Source organism: Nylanderia fulva, unplaced genomic scaffold (assembly GCF_048542155.1).
Source record: "Nylanderia fulva isolate GAGA-0341 unplaced genomic scaffold, ASM4854215v1 Scaffold1, whole genome shotgun sequence".
Taxonomy (NCBI): Eukaryota; Metazoa; Arthropoda; class Insecta; order Hymenoptera; family Formicidae; genus Nylanderia; species Nylanderia fulva.
Genome location: NW_028189192.1, coordinates 9,344,679 through 9,357,914, shown reverse-complemented (window position 1 = coordinate 9,357,914; position 13,236 = coordinate 9,344,679). Strand labels below are relative to the sequence as shown.

General features: G+C 35.9%; 1 protein-coding gene across 6 annotated transcripts in view; it reads right to left on the bottom strand.

The window, feature by feature from the left end:
• Nucleotides 1–13,236, bottom strand: part of Lar (tyrosine-protein phosphatase Lar) — a 306,701-nt gene that overhangs the window by 37,379 nt on the left and 256,086 nt on the right. For all 6 annotated transcript variants that reach the window (XM_029314443.2, XM_029314434.2, XM_029314440.2 and 3 more), the window contains one exon: nucleotides 1,582–1,764. In XM_029314443.2, coding sequence (XP_029170276.1) covers nucleotides 1,582–1,764 — 183 coding nt within the window. The remainder of the gene's footprint in view (nucleotides 1–1,581; nucleotides 1,765–13,236) is intronic.

The window sequence follows — 13,236 nt, the reverse complement described above, 5'->3', positions numbered from 1 at the left end:
GGGGAGTATTATTAATATATTTCGCAAGTTTCCGCTCAGCGATGAGCCTTATAGTTTCGTCGAGAATATTTTCCTTCCCTCTCAATTAGATTTAGATGTTAAGAAAAATACACGCGAAGAGGGAAGAAGGAAGAAATTGCGCTGCGAGAAAGGATTTTTTTCGCGAGGATAAGGAGTGCGCGATTTATGTAGGTCGAATTTATTCGTAATCGCACACGAGATATCTTATATAGAGTTATAAAGTCAGACTTATTGGCAGACTGTAATTGCTGGCGGAGAAGGAGACTGATGTAATATATGCGTCTTTAAATTACATTTACATATGCAAATTACGAATTTTGAAAGTGGTACGTGTTCATGTTTGAAAAACATCAGTAGTTGCATCTATCTGTAATCATGCAGACACGAACTCAACTGCGCCACTACTGTTTCTGGATTAACAAATAATTGGATGAATTGCGAGCAAGATTTCTTATCGACACGCTAATGGACATTCGTAGTAGATGTGTCATGAGGTTATGCTTTTGAAAAGATCCTTAACATTTTACTGTTTAAACTGGCTGTGATCGTAGATTAATGCGCGGATCTTTAAAGTACTAGCGCGCTCACGTGTGTCAAACGCGGGGCCAGTAGTTACATCTACGTGCGGTCAGACACGCAACGTGCTTCCGCGACCGCCGTGTTCTCCCTGAATTCTAAATAACAAAAAACACAACATCAATAATATTTAAATTGACTCTCTCATTCCGCCTGTTTATCGTATCGTATTCCTCGAAGAAATTGCGCGAGTATCGTGCAAGGTGCAGCTGAAAACGAGATTGTTCCCAAGTATATATACGTCAAGTTATATACGAACACTCGGGGTCTCTCTGAAAATACGGATAATAGCGCGTTTAAGCGAGATGAAAAGACGACGTGTAACGAATCGCTACTTAAGCCGGATCGTTAAGCGCTCCGATCGAAATATATAGAAGGCACACTTTAACGCGGCGGTTATGGGAGCGCAAAGTGTGCTTCGTTGCGAGAATACGCGAGAAGAGGGGGACGCCAGGTGCGCTCTCGGCAAACGAGATGGATGTGCTGGATGTTCGCGTATCGCGTGACCACTCGATCAACGCCGCCGCGAGTTGACAGTGACTTACGCACCCGGGCACTCAACGAGATATGACATGCGCCAGCGGTCGCACGCCGTCGACGGGCGCCCCATTGTTACCTACCTGTGTACCCGCCAAACACTCTTAATCTTTCTATCTTTCATAGCCTTTGTCATCGTTCGATCGTTCACCACCCATATTTCTACCCTCACCCTCTCTCTTTCGCGCGCGTTTTCCTTTCCTCCCTTATCGGCCTACTTCCCGTCCGCGAATAAAGTGCGACGTTGGTCGCTCGCCGCGATAACGTCGCGTTTATTTCGTCGCATCGTGTCCCACGGTACCTTTTTACATTAAAGCCGCATAAACTAGTTGGAGCTTTCGAGCGCGCGATCTCCCAAGAAACGTATATGTATATATGCGTATAAAAATATATACACGATAATATAACGCTGCGTCGTATTTCGATTGACAGGTGCTCGTTACTTACCGGAATCCAGGACCGTGTATCGTGGATTTGACGTGTCGATAGGTAGCATATCTCGCACCCAGGAGATGATGGGCGTCGGGGATCCAACCGCTGCGCAAAGAAGAACCGCGTTGTGGCCCATCTCGACTACCTTTGTCGTCGGCGCTTGAGTGATCATCGGAAAACCCATCGGCAGATTCTCCGCTGTAATCACAAAGGGAAACAGGTATCTTTAGTTATTAGGTATTTTAATGGTGTTTAAAAGTCTACAGAGAGAGAGAGAGAGAGAGGCGGGAGTAACCGATGCATTATGCAGCACGGAGAAGGCGTTGATAATATTATATAAGTAGAAAAAGAAGGAGCGCTTATGTATTCTTTTAAGAAAATTTTCCGAGGAAAGCGAAGCTATATAATGATCGTAATAAGACAACGAACCGTAAGCTTATAATAGTTGCGAGTAAGAAAATAATCTGGTTATTCGTCCTTAATACTTATGAGACACGTGGAACATATTTTTACTTGTACAACTGTCACATTACTTCTATATAAACTTCAAGTCATCTATTTGTAAAACTATGTTAAATCTTTTATTGAAGCTGAGATACGATATGGATTTTGAATATCTTATAAAACGGATAAAACGGATTTACATGAATTTTTATATACCTATATCTTTGCCTTTGCACACGAGTATAATAATTAATCGGATAAGATGTTATTTTTTCATCACGTCATCCATTTTTTACTTATATAAAAGATGTATCCTTTTTAAACTTCGGCATAATCAAATATTATGATTTATATAGCAGGGCAAGTTATACATGATTAGTTAGAAGATCGCATATTTGCTCGGAAATGTCATGTTTCGAGGAAAAAGTCAAGATATATTTGACGCGTACACGTCTTTTACATTGATGCGGAATAAACTTTGCGGCTCGTCAATTATACATTGGACATGCCGCACCATAGGATAGAGCCAGGATGGCTCTCTGTGGATTGTAGACATTGGGCATTCAGTGACCGGTCTCGCGGGATCGAAAGTTAGGAAAAGCTACTGGTGCAACTGAAGCCACCGGACCGCTCCGTGCCATTTTCCATTTCCCACCCCGGGAAAACAGATCTTTCGTCTCGAAAGGTAGTCGCTGATATGGATAGATGCGCTGACGCGATCAACGGAATGAAATCGCGGAATTCAATATACCGCGGCGGTTTTTTAAAACGATTTGCCAAAATGGTGAAAACAAATCGCGTGATATAATTTCCGCTTCGTATTTGCGCGCTTTCGAATGCTGTATAACTGAAACTGTTTTACAAAAGATTTTTCATTTTTAATATCACTAATTTATCATGTTTTGTACGTTCTCATTTCTATTTACATAACTTGAACGTCTTAATGTGATTATATTATACATGTAATATATGTTTGTGATAAATTCGTTCTCTTAATAATGTGAGAGGAAAGCATATCAAGCTAATTAAAATAGGCAGATTGTCAAAATTTCCATGAGAAAAACATTTGATTTTGAGAAAGAAGAAATAATATTTTTAACATAAAATGTGACATTTATTAATTACATGGTCTTTAACAGACCATACGAAGCATCCGTCGCGCGTCTAATCGATATCCAATTAAAAGATATACTGGAAATGGAGGCTGAAGCGCATCAAAGGAAGTCGTGCGTGAGCTGTGCGTAAAGTTCAGTCTTGGGGGCAGGCAAGAAGATTAATTCGACCTGTTTCGAGATACACATGATCCGACCCACATCGCTCCCGTTCTTCATGTAATTACGACGGCGCTACATTAATCCTCGGGGTGAACTCGTAGTTAAATCTAAGTTGGGGACGCGGCATACGAAGTTCCAAACAACTCCCGCGATTGTCCTGCTTCCGTTTCGACGGCGCTCATACGACAGAGATGAAGACAATCTTCTCGAGTTGATTTAATACCCACCTTCCGACGCCCGGTTATTCATTCGGAGCAGCCGCGTGTGTGATTATTCATGGAGTTTATTTTGCGTGAATGTAAAATTAAATATTTAATGAAAAAGATGCACAATGCATCGTGGAATTAATATTTCACAATTGTTTTACTATATACACTTTATTTAAAATTTTATATTTTTAAAACTCTGACTCTATTTTTTATTCTTTTATCTTCATGATTCGTTTATATATAGATTTTTATTTTACGTTAAAAATGTTACAACTTTCCTAAAAACACGGGATTATTTTTGGATTATACGCTGTTCCATTAATAAATTAGAAATTACTGTTCAAATTGCCATGCTTTGTGGATGTGTTTCTATTTTGCAACTGGATAATATTCGAATTACAATTTACGAAGAGGACACTTGTGCAATTTTTGCAAGTTCTCGCTGTCTGAGGTTAAAGTTACTGGAAAGCGAACTTGAGACTTATTACAAGGCCCACAAACTGGGTGAAAGTTTGCAGTAAGGGCGCGATCAAACTGCAATTACCACCAACGCCTCGGGGCGGCTCTTAGAAAGTCCATCTTTCACAGTCTCGTCAATTACAAGAGCAATCGGAACTCACAGACGAAGTTAGTGGTCGGTAGTACTTTCGCGTATTCTGATCTTCATTCACAAATACATTTTAAACCAATGAACCTGTTGGATCTTGATGGGCTAGTCAATCCTACTAACGTAAAGATATATTCAAAGGTTGGGCACATCATTTATATTCATTTGCTTTATCTTCTTTTTTTATAAACTTTAATATCTTCTTTAACAGCTAATATTTTTTGAATAGCCGATATTCGGATGGATTACAGATAAAGGAAAAATTATTGGATTTCTCTTATCCGTTCACCATTATCTTCTATTCTCTCTCTTTATAATTCCCCTTATCAAAGATTTTCGTCCAATAATTATTCGATAAAAACGGCGCGAATGAGTTTCTCGCTCTTTTGTGGTTAATGATATTCCTGATTTTCGAACGTATTTATGACACTGTAATTTAATGTATTAAGTTAATTTTCCCGATTTTTTGTACACACATAAACTGTATTTATTTAGGAAAATAACTATTTTGATATAAAAATATAATTAAAACAGTGATGTAGTACATGATCTGGTTCAACAATTTTAATTAATTAAAAAATTAATGCTAGTGACATTCTTTTATAAATTATATTTCTTTAGCACAAATAGAGAAGGAAATTTAATTATCTATAGACGTTCATCCTCTTTAATACAACGAGACTTTTAATTGCGACATTTTTCTGTCGTTTGAAAAAAAAATGAAATAATAGAAGATGTATGAATCAATCGAGAAAAAAAACATCGTAAATAGGTCGACAACTTTACCAGCTATTTGCTCTACCATAGTCGCAGTTATATATATATATATATATATATATATATATATTAAGAAACTCTAAGAGCCATTGTACAAGTCGTATCCTTTTCTCTTTTTCTCGGCGGAGTCTGTCAAACTTAACGCGGGATTCGCGTGCTATTATCGCCAGAAAGGCAGAAGAGAGCGGTGACCCGATGCTCGACAACCCCCGGGACTTTCTCGGGATTCCCCTCTTTCCCACCCCTCTCATTGTCTTCTTCCGCAGCGCCGTTTCTTTGTCCTCGTTATCGTCCGAGTTATCCGGCGCGCGCGGCTGCGCCAATTATATCGGCGGCCGAGAGAACGCTTCGCGGTCGACAATAGAAATCGCTTGCAGACTTTCCGCATGCCCCCCCCCCCCCCCGCAACCATTTCCACCGCCCCTCCTGCATTTCTCGCTATATCCTCTTTCTACCGTGCGCTTTTCCACCGGCGCGGCGACGACAAACAATACAAGCGCCCCGACGTCGACCGCGCCGCGACGACAACAAAGTCGTCGGCAAAGCTATTGTCCACCTGGTGAACCGGCCACCGCCACCTTCCTCGTGTCCGAGGTCGCGCGACGACTATTGTACGATCGGAGAACGATGACGAGGGCAACGAAGACGCGCCGTTTTCTTCTCGGAAGACATCGCGATTTTGCAGGAATTTGTCCCTCTTTTCTCTACCCGCGGCGTTTTTTTTTTTTTTCAGTTTAGATTTCTCTCCTTTTATTTGCGATTTCTCTGCCTCCGCATTACTTGCGCTTGTGTATGCAAATACGCGGGCGTAAAAGGGCGAATATGATGGACCGAATGCGTGTGGACGAGTTATCGTCGGAGATGAACGCTTTCCTTTTTACTATTTTCTTTTACGATGATCTGGCATTCTATTTCTCCACCTTTCTCTTTCTCGTTTTTCCATTCTTTTCGCCAATGTATTCAACATATTTCACGCGATGCACATCGAGTTTTTTTTATCGTTATACATTTGGATTTATGTTTGTCGCAATGCGATCATAAGACCTCGACATTTCTCGAGAGAAGGAATTTTTCTTTCCAGAGATTTTCACCCCGAGACAAGACATAAGACAAAATTAAGTCACCGACCCTACTTTCTTAACTTGATTAATTTCGCAGACAGGTGACGGAAATATATTGAGCGTTCTGTGTTTGTTTCAAATTGAGCACGTGTGCTTCTTTTATGTTGAGCTGCAAAATAATAAGATTGATGTCTTATGGCGACAACTATTTTTATTTATTTGACTATTGATGATTTATTCGATCAAATTTATGGACTAATAAGAGGAAAAGATGCATTATATGATTCTGATAATTTTTAAGAAAATATGTGTTAAAAAAATTAATTGATTATTTTGAATTTGTAGAATAAAGATTATACATACTGAAAAAATATTGTTATAACTTGACTAAATCTTTTAATTAAATTACTATTTTGTTAGAATATATATTAGCAGTTTTTAAGTCAAATATACAAGTTTCGTTAGATTTAATTTAAATTGTTATATTTAATTTACATTTTTTATGTTCAATTAACAAAATAATATTTAGTTTAAAAGTGTAGTCAAGTTAACAATTTTTTTAGCGCATACATCTTTCGATTGATACAATTTTCTAATAAGTTCCATAAGTTCCTTAGCTATTTGATTTGAGATTAATTACTGAAATAATAACATGAATAGTAAAATATATTATAAGCATAATTTAATAACAAAATATCTAAAATGATTCGCATTTAGCATCCCAGTAAGCAAGAAATAAAAAATATTTAATTAACATTTCAAAATGTTGATTTTATATAAATTTTCTAACCGTTACGATATAATGTTTTATGAATATATAAATGTTTTATAAATATGTTTAAAATATTTTAATAAACACATTAATAAATATTTTAAAAATATTTCAACTAATGTTTTATAAATGTTTTAAAAATATTATTTAATAACATATTACTTTCAAAATATTAATAAAATATTTTAAAAACATTATTTCAACATTACCGAAACCTCTAAATCTATGTCAAAGTTTGTTCATAATGATGTTGCATACAATATTAAAAACTACATACTTGACAACATTATTATGTTAGTGAACATTATTATAATAACATTGTAGCAATGATGTTTTGCTTACTGGGATTATACGCGTCGCATTATAAATTTATTTTCATATTATGATTTATTATTATAATCGTTTTTCTTAATAATATACGCTATCACATTGTTCACTCTCTAATTCAAATTTTAATCTAGTTCAAAATTTGCAGAGTTCGCTAGGCATTTGACGTCACGTATCAACCTGCTGTTACGTTCACATCCTTCGTCCCGCGTTCGCACGCGTCGCGTCGTCTCCTCGTTGTTGTCGATTATTTCGCGCATTTCGTCGAATTAAAAGGTTAAAGTAACACACCAAAGTTGCGCGTGTCGTGCGCGACAACGTGAATAAAACGTTTCGTCGATTCAAATATAGTTTGCATGGAGAATTCGCCGGCAATATTATTCCAACGCGCGCGACTTTAAGTCCGCGACCGGTGTCCAACATGGCGGATGTATGTACGCGTCGCGAGTGTAAGCGCGCGAAAATGCTGAGATCGGACAAGGTCATCGCGAGTATGTATAGGGTGTATACGAGTATCGCGTTCGTGAATGACATGAAAATCAAGCGACCTGACGATGGAAGTATGTGGACATCGAATACTGCGAATACTGTCGAGACACGCTGATTACGGTGAGTATGTTGAATATTTAAGTATGACTTAATTAGACGATTTGTTCGAAACCGATACTGTATTTCTCCCAAGTGACGGATCAAATTTATTCAAATGAAATATTAAAGCGTGTCAACGTCGTACTGTAATAAATCAACGTAGAATATAAATGTTTCTGTATTCCGTCTGACTATTTTTGTCTTTTACTACTTGCTAATTTATTTCATCATCTATACTTATCTCCTCATTATTTTAATTTTTTATTTCCATCTTTTTAATTTTAAAATTGGCCAACTTGACTATATAATTTAACAATTTTTAAAAATGTGAAATCAGCATCATACATCGCAAAGTTATGAGTGTTAATAGTTAATAGTTAATTAAATAATAGTTTTTACTTAAAAAATTTTTAATTTATAAAATTTATTTTATTATGTATATTTATATACATATAGTTTATTATTATTATGTACCAAATGTAAAATTTGGCGCATACAATAATAATTTTTTAAAATAACAATTAATTTCAACACTGTTATAATTTTTTTATATTTGTATGTTACAGACAACGCACACAGCTTAAACATCAACTACTTCTTTGTTGCATCAGTGAGGGTCAGTGAGTGAGATAAAATTTTATTTAATTTTGAGGTAACGGATTGATAGATCGTAGTTGTAGATTGTTGATAAATTCGTTACTTCAAAATGGATGGACTAGAATAAATTACATAAAACTTACTTAGATTGGACTTTTGATAGGTGCTTTTAATATACATAATTAAAACATATTACACGTACAAGTGTATATTAAAGTGTAAATTAAAGAAAGATAGAAAGAATTTTAATTCAGATATTTTACTTGTTTATTTTACTTAAGGAACGCGCTTGTGATTTTATTAATTGTGCACAGTAACAACTGCGTTATGTATAAAAATAATTTATTCTTTTAACAAATGTTGATTATCCTAACTTTCTTGTAGTCTATCCATCTATGAAAATACTGTACTTTGACTAATGTAAATCCAAGTTATCGATTCAATTAAATAATGTATATAATATGAATGTTTTTAATAAATTTTTAATAAATTTCATTATAAGTAATATTATATATATATATATATATATATATATATATATTATTAGAAAATTATTTATATAAAAATACAATATCAATAAAACTATTTTGATCGATGACTTGGCATTATGTTAATTAAAGTAAAATTAAATGCAATGATATATAACAAACGATCATGATTTCTTTCGATCGTATCCGAGCGTAAAATTACGCTCATGCACCGGCAACGATAATTAGCCGGAAACGGAAGGAATTTCTTTCCTTCATTGAGAATTACATATCTGACTAAATGTAGCCAGAATGATTATGGCCAATAAAAGTAGGTCCAATGGCCTCTGGTATTGTAAAATACGGATAAATTACGTAAACGCGATATATTCGATCCCAGATTGAATATTTAATATATTTAACTTTAAATTGCATACTTAAATAAATATACGCATACAATTTTTCGATTATGTATGTGTGCATTACCTAGTTTCATATTTTTGTATTTGATTATTGATAAAATCCGATAACGATAGTAATAATTAAAAATGATTTCATTAATGCGATGTAGGATCCGATTTATCGCATAAATAAGCACAATTTTTCGGTAATTAAAATATCAAAAGTATCGGAGTACGCATATAGAATATTAATCTCATCGTTTATATCGTTTATTTTATCACTCTCACTCACTCAGTTTTCGCCTTTCGTACTTTTGTATGATCTAGTAAATCGGTATTCGAGTGAAAAACACAATGAAGTCAACGAATGATCGGTTTCAAACGCCGCGCAGTTTTATTTCCGTTCCTTTAGATTCACCACGCGCCCATTCGAAAAAGATCCCTTTATCGTTATTTTCGGCTTTACGTCTTTCCTGCGTCGCCGTCGTAAGATTCCAGAATACGCCTCCGAAGGAGAGACGTTATTTTTCCTTTTTTTGAGGATTTGTCCGCATAGGGATGGCCGGACGCGGTGGAAAAGGTTCTGACCGATCTCTCGACACCCTCGTTTTACGAGGACACGCTTACGTGCCGACGATAAAGAAATTGTTTTCCAAGAAAGGGACGAAGTGCGAAAGGTCTCAGCAGCGCCGGGGTTTTAGCGGAAGCGAATGATGCAACATACAGCCCTTCTTCAAGGATTTTGTTGATTCTTCCCGCCCCGACAATCTCGCCTTACTACTTCTATTACTACTACGAGAGAGAAGCGTTTCGTAATGTGTATATTTCCGCAAAATTTACGCGCCACCGAGCCGCAATTGCATTTGCCATCGGTGGCAAATATTTGCCCTACCTCAGCCGGCGGCGAAAACGAATATAATAGGAATAAATCGTAATTTTAACAGCGCTGTTTCGTATATTTGATTGAGCAACAGGTGATCAATGTTCGTGCGGTCCCCCCAAAAACGTTCTCGTTCGCGTTATCATTTGGCTCATACATAATTGATAACCGAGATTAAAGCAAATGAGAATCAATCTATTCGCGAAAAAGAAGAACTAAGCAGATGGAGGAGAAATGAATTTGCCGGTGTCGTTACGACGAAATCGCTACAAGATAACTAGATGTACGACAGTCTTAAATCGGCGATTTCTCACGGGATCTCAGAGAATCCACGAATCGTAGGGAGGTCCGCGAAAGTGACGCACACTCGAACCTCTGAAATATCGACGGCTTATGTGGGGATCGCGTATGCAAGAACAAGGGATGCGTACCAAATCACTGTACGTCGCGCATAAATTCTTCTCGCGTCTAAACGCGGGGCGTTATACTAAAGTAAGAGCGCGCGATGTTAGCCAAAAATCGAGTAAGCTTCGACGACTTTAAAAAAGATTTTAGGAATCAAACCAAACATATAAATAACATGTCAGGCATGGCGGAAAAATAATAAATTTCACGTTTTCCTCTCTTTCTGACGCGAGACAGCATATCGTAATTTCGATGTAATACAAAAACGTCACTGCCGCCGAATAATCAGTATATTTCGAGGGAAAACGCCGCTTCGGGGCAGATACGTGTCGGAGAAAATCGATAGGAGAATCGCAACCGTCTCTCCCGTACCGTTCTTCCCGATGGTTGAATCGAATCGTCTTCGACTTTCGTAATCGGAGTCGCAAATACTCGTCGCAAGGATATCTCGCGAGACGAGACACGCACGTGTAGCATCTGGAGATGTCATCTCCAGGAACGTGCAGTTCAGACGTACGGAGGTCGTTACATCGCGATCCTCGAGTAACGTTCTAGTCGATTTGGAACAATCGAAATCCCGATCGCTTTCAAGAGATTTTACAAAAAGAAGCGAGGAAAATAATCTAGGCAATTTTATATTTCATCAATTTCATTTTACGTATTAAATATTTTTTTATAAGAAGATATCTGAAGATAGCGCGTTTTATTTATGACTAATAATGCATTTTTAGATTTATCATTATAGTAAGCCGCATGCTAGAATATACAGGCACACTTTTTGAAGTTTGCCTGTTCTTAGGATTGCTTGTTATACGCGGATTTCTTATCTCAATGTTTCTAAAATGACATTTCGACGAGGACTTCTCTTCATCTCACTCGAAAGCGAGAGAAGAAAACGCGAGAGTGCAATCGGACTCCAACAGTTCTGGTATTCAGCTGCGAAATATTTCGCCAATTCACTCGGAACTTTCGCCGTGGTCGACTTTCTTCTCGCGATCTTTGTGTATGTTGACTGGTTGTAAAGTTTCCATCCCCAAGGAGATACGAGAAAGTAACCCGGGGCACTTTGATATGTCCCAAGACACTTGAGAAGTTGCCGGATGAAAGAGTGACAGAGTGATGAGATTCGATAGGGTTGTATGGGTTAGGAAGAGAACTTGTCACAAAGATTTGCGTGCAAGATGTCGGATGATGGAATTTTCATTCGCTGGTTTTCTCGAGTGGTTCAATTTAGACAGTATACAGATATGGAAACAATCTCGTTGCGGACCATAGAAAATATTTTTCGTGCATCGAAAGCAGCCGCATGTTGATATTACGTGATACATAATTATATGAAACATGTTATGTGAAACATAAAGAGACATGGATGTTCCAATTAAAATACTTTTACGTTGTCCATTTATTTGATATGTGAAGAATTGTAAGGATATTATATGTATATTATAATGAGAGATAAATATGGTGAAAAATATTAATAATATTATACAAAATACAACACATGAATAAATAGTGTAACAATAAGTTACAATTGATTGACATTATATGTATAGCTGATAAATAAAAATTTTAGAAGTATAATTTACATATCACGCAATCAATCTGAATTTTTTTCGGAAAACACGTATTAATCGGTTAACAGTTTTTAAATTATATATAATTAAAAAAATTGTGCGCGATTTTTATAAACTAAGAAAGACTTGCGCGAATATAAATATATAATAAATTATTTTACTCTTTATTTGATATGTCAGACTTCAATATATATTTAATCTAAAGATTAATTAAAAAGATATATTTTGTAAATTGGAAACTCTCTCTCTCGTAATCAATGTTAAATTTTTTTACGGAAATATTGACTTTAAATCTTTAAAAATATTTATAGATTAAAAAAAGTTTGTTAGAAAGAAAGAAAAAGTTTTAAATACCCTTTATATTTTTTATTTTTATATGAGTAATAAAAAATAAACAATTAATAAATAATTAATTTTTTTTTAATAGAAATGATATAATGATAGAATATATTTGTAATTTGATTATAAAGTAATACGCAGTTATTTCTGTAATTATTGACCGTTTAACGCATGTTCAATTCGCCAAGTCATCAAATGCTATTAACTTTCACGATTTCGTAATTGCGTCCACATTTCTCGATGCCTCGTAACGCTAAATTATGTTGGCGCCAGGTCGTAGCACGAATAACGGATGATTCAGCAGATTTTCCATCGCACCGCGGCAAATGCAGTCGGTATGCATCCGTAATGATTGCGTCTAAAATAAAATTCATATCCAGCTACGGAGGAAAAAGGAATTAATCGCTGTCGGTTCCAAGTGAGAGGGCCAGCCAATAAAGAACGTGCCAATAAACTACGTAGGATAAAATTCGCCGTAAAAGTCTTATGCAAACGCGCCTTCATAATTCAAGCATATACGCCGATGCAGCTGCAGGTGTACTATCTGTATATGGAGGTTGGTTTATATATGTGGTGTTCCAGACGTCAATTTTATGTTCTTTTTTTTTTTGAGAGAGTTAAAATTTTTGTAGCAATTTGATTGACCTACAATTCTTCTCGTAATATTTGCTAAAATTTTTGATAATGAATATTTTAGCAAGTATTAGATCTTAAATCAAAACTTTTCTTACAGTAAATTTTAATTAAAAATTTATTAAAAAGCAAAATTGCTCGTCATCTGTCAAAATTCTTTATCTTTACATCACTTGTAAATGCAAATTTTTGAAATATGTAAAAATGTTTAAGAAAAAGTTGATTTTACATTAATGAAAGATTTAATAAAAGACTTCAATCGATAAAAGAAATTTGCTGCGGTGCACTTTCGGGACGCCTTGTATATATACCCTC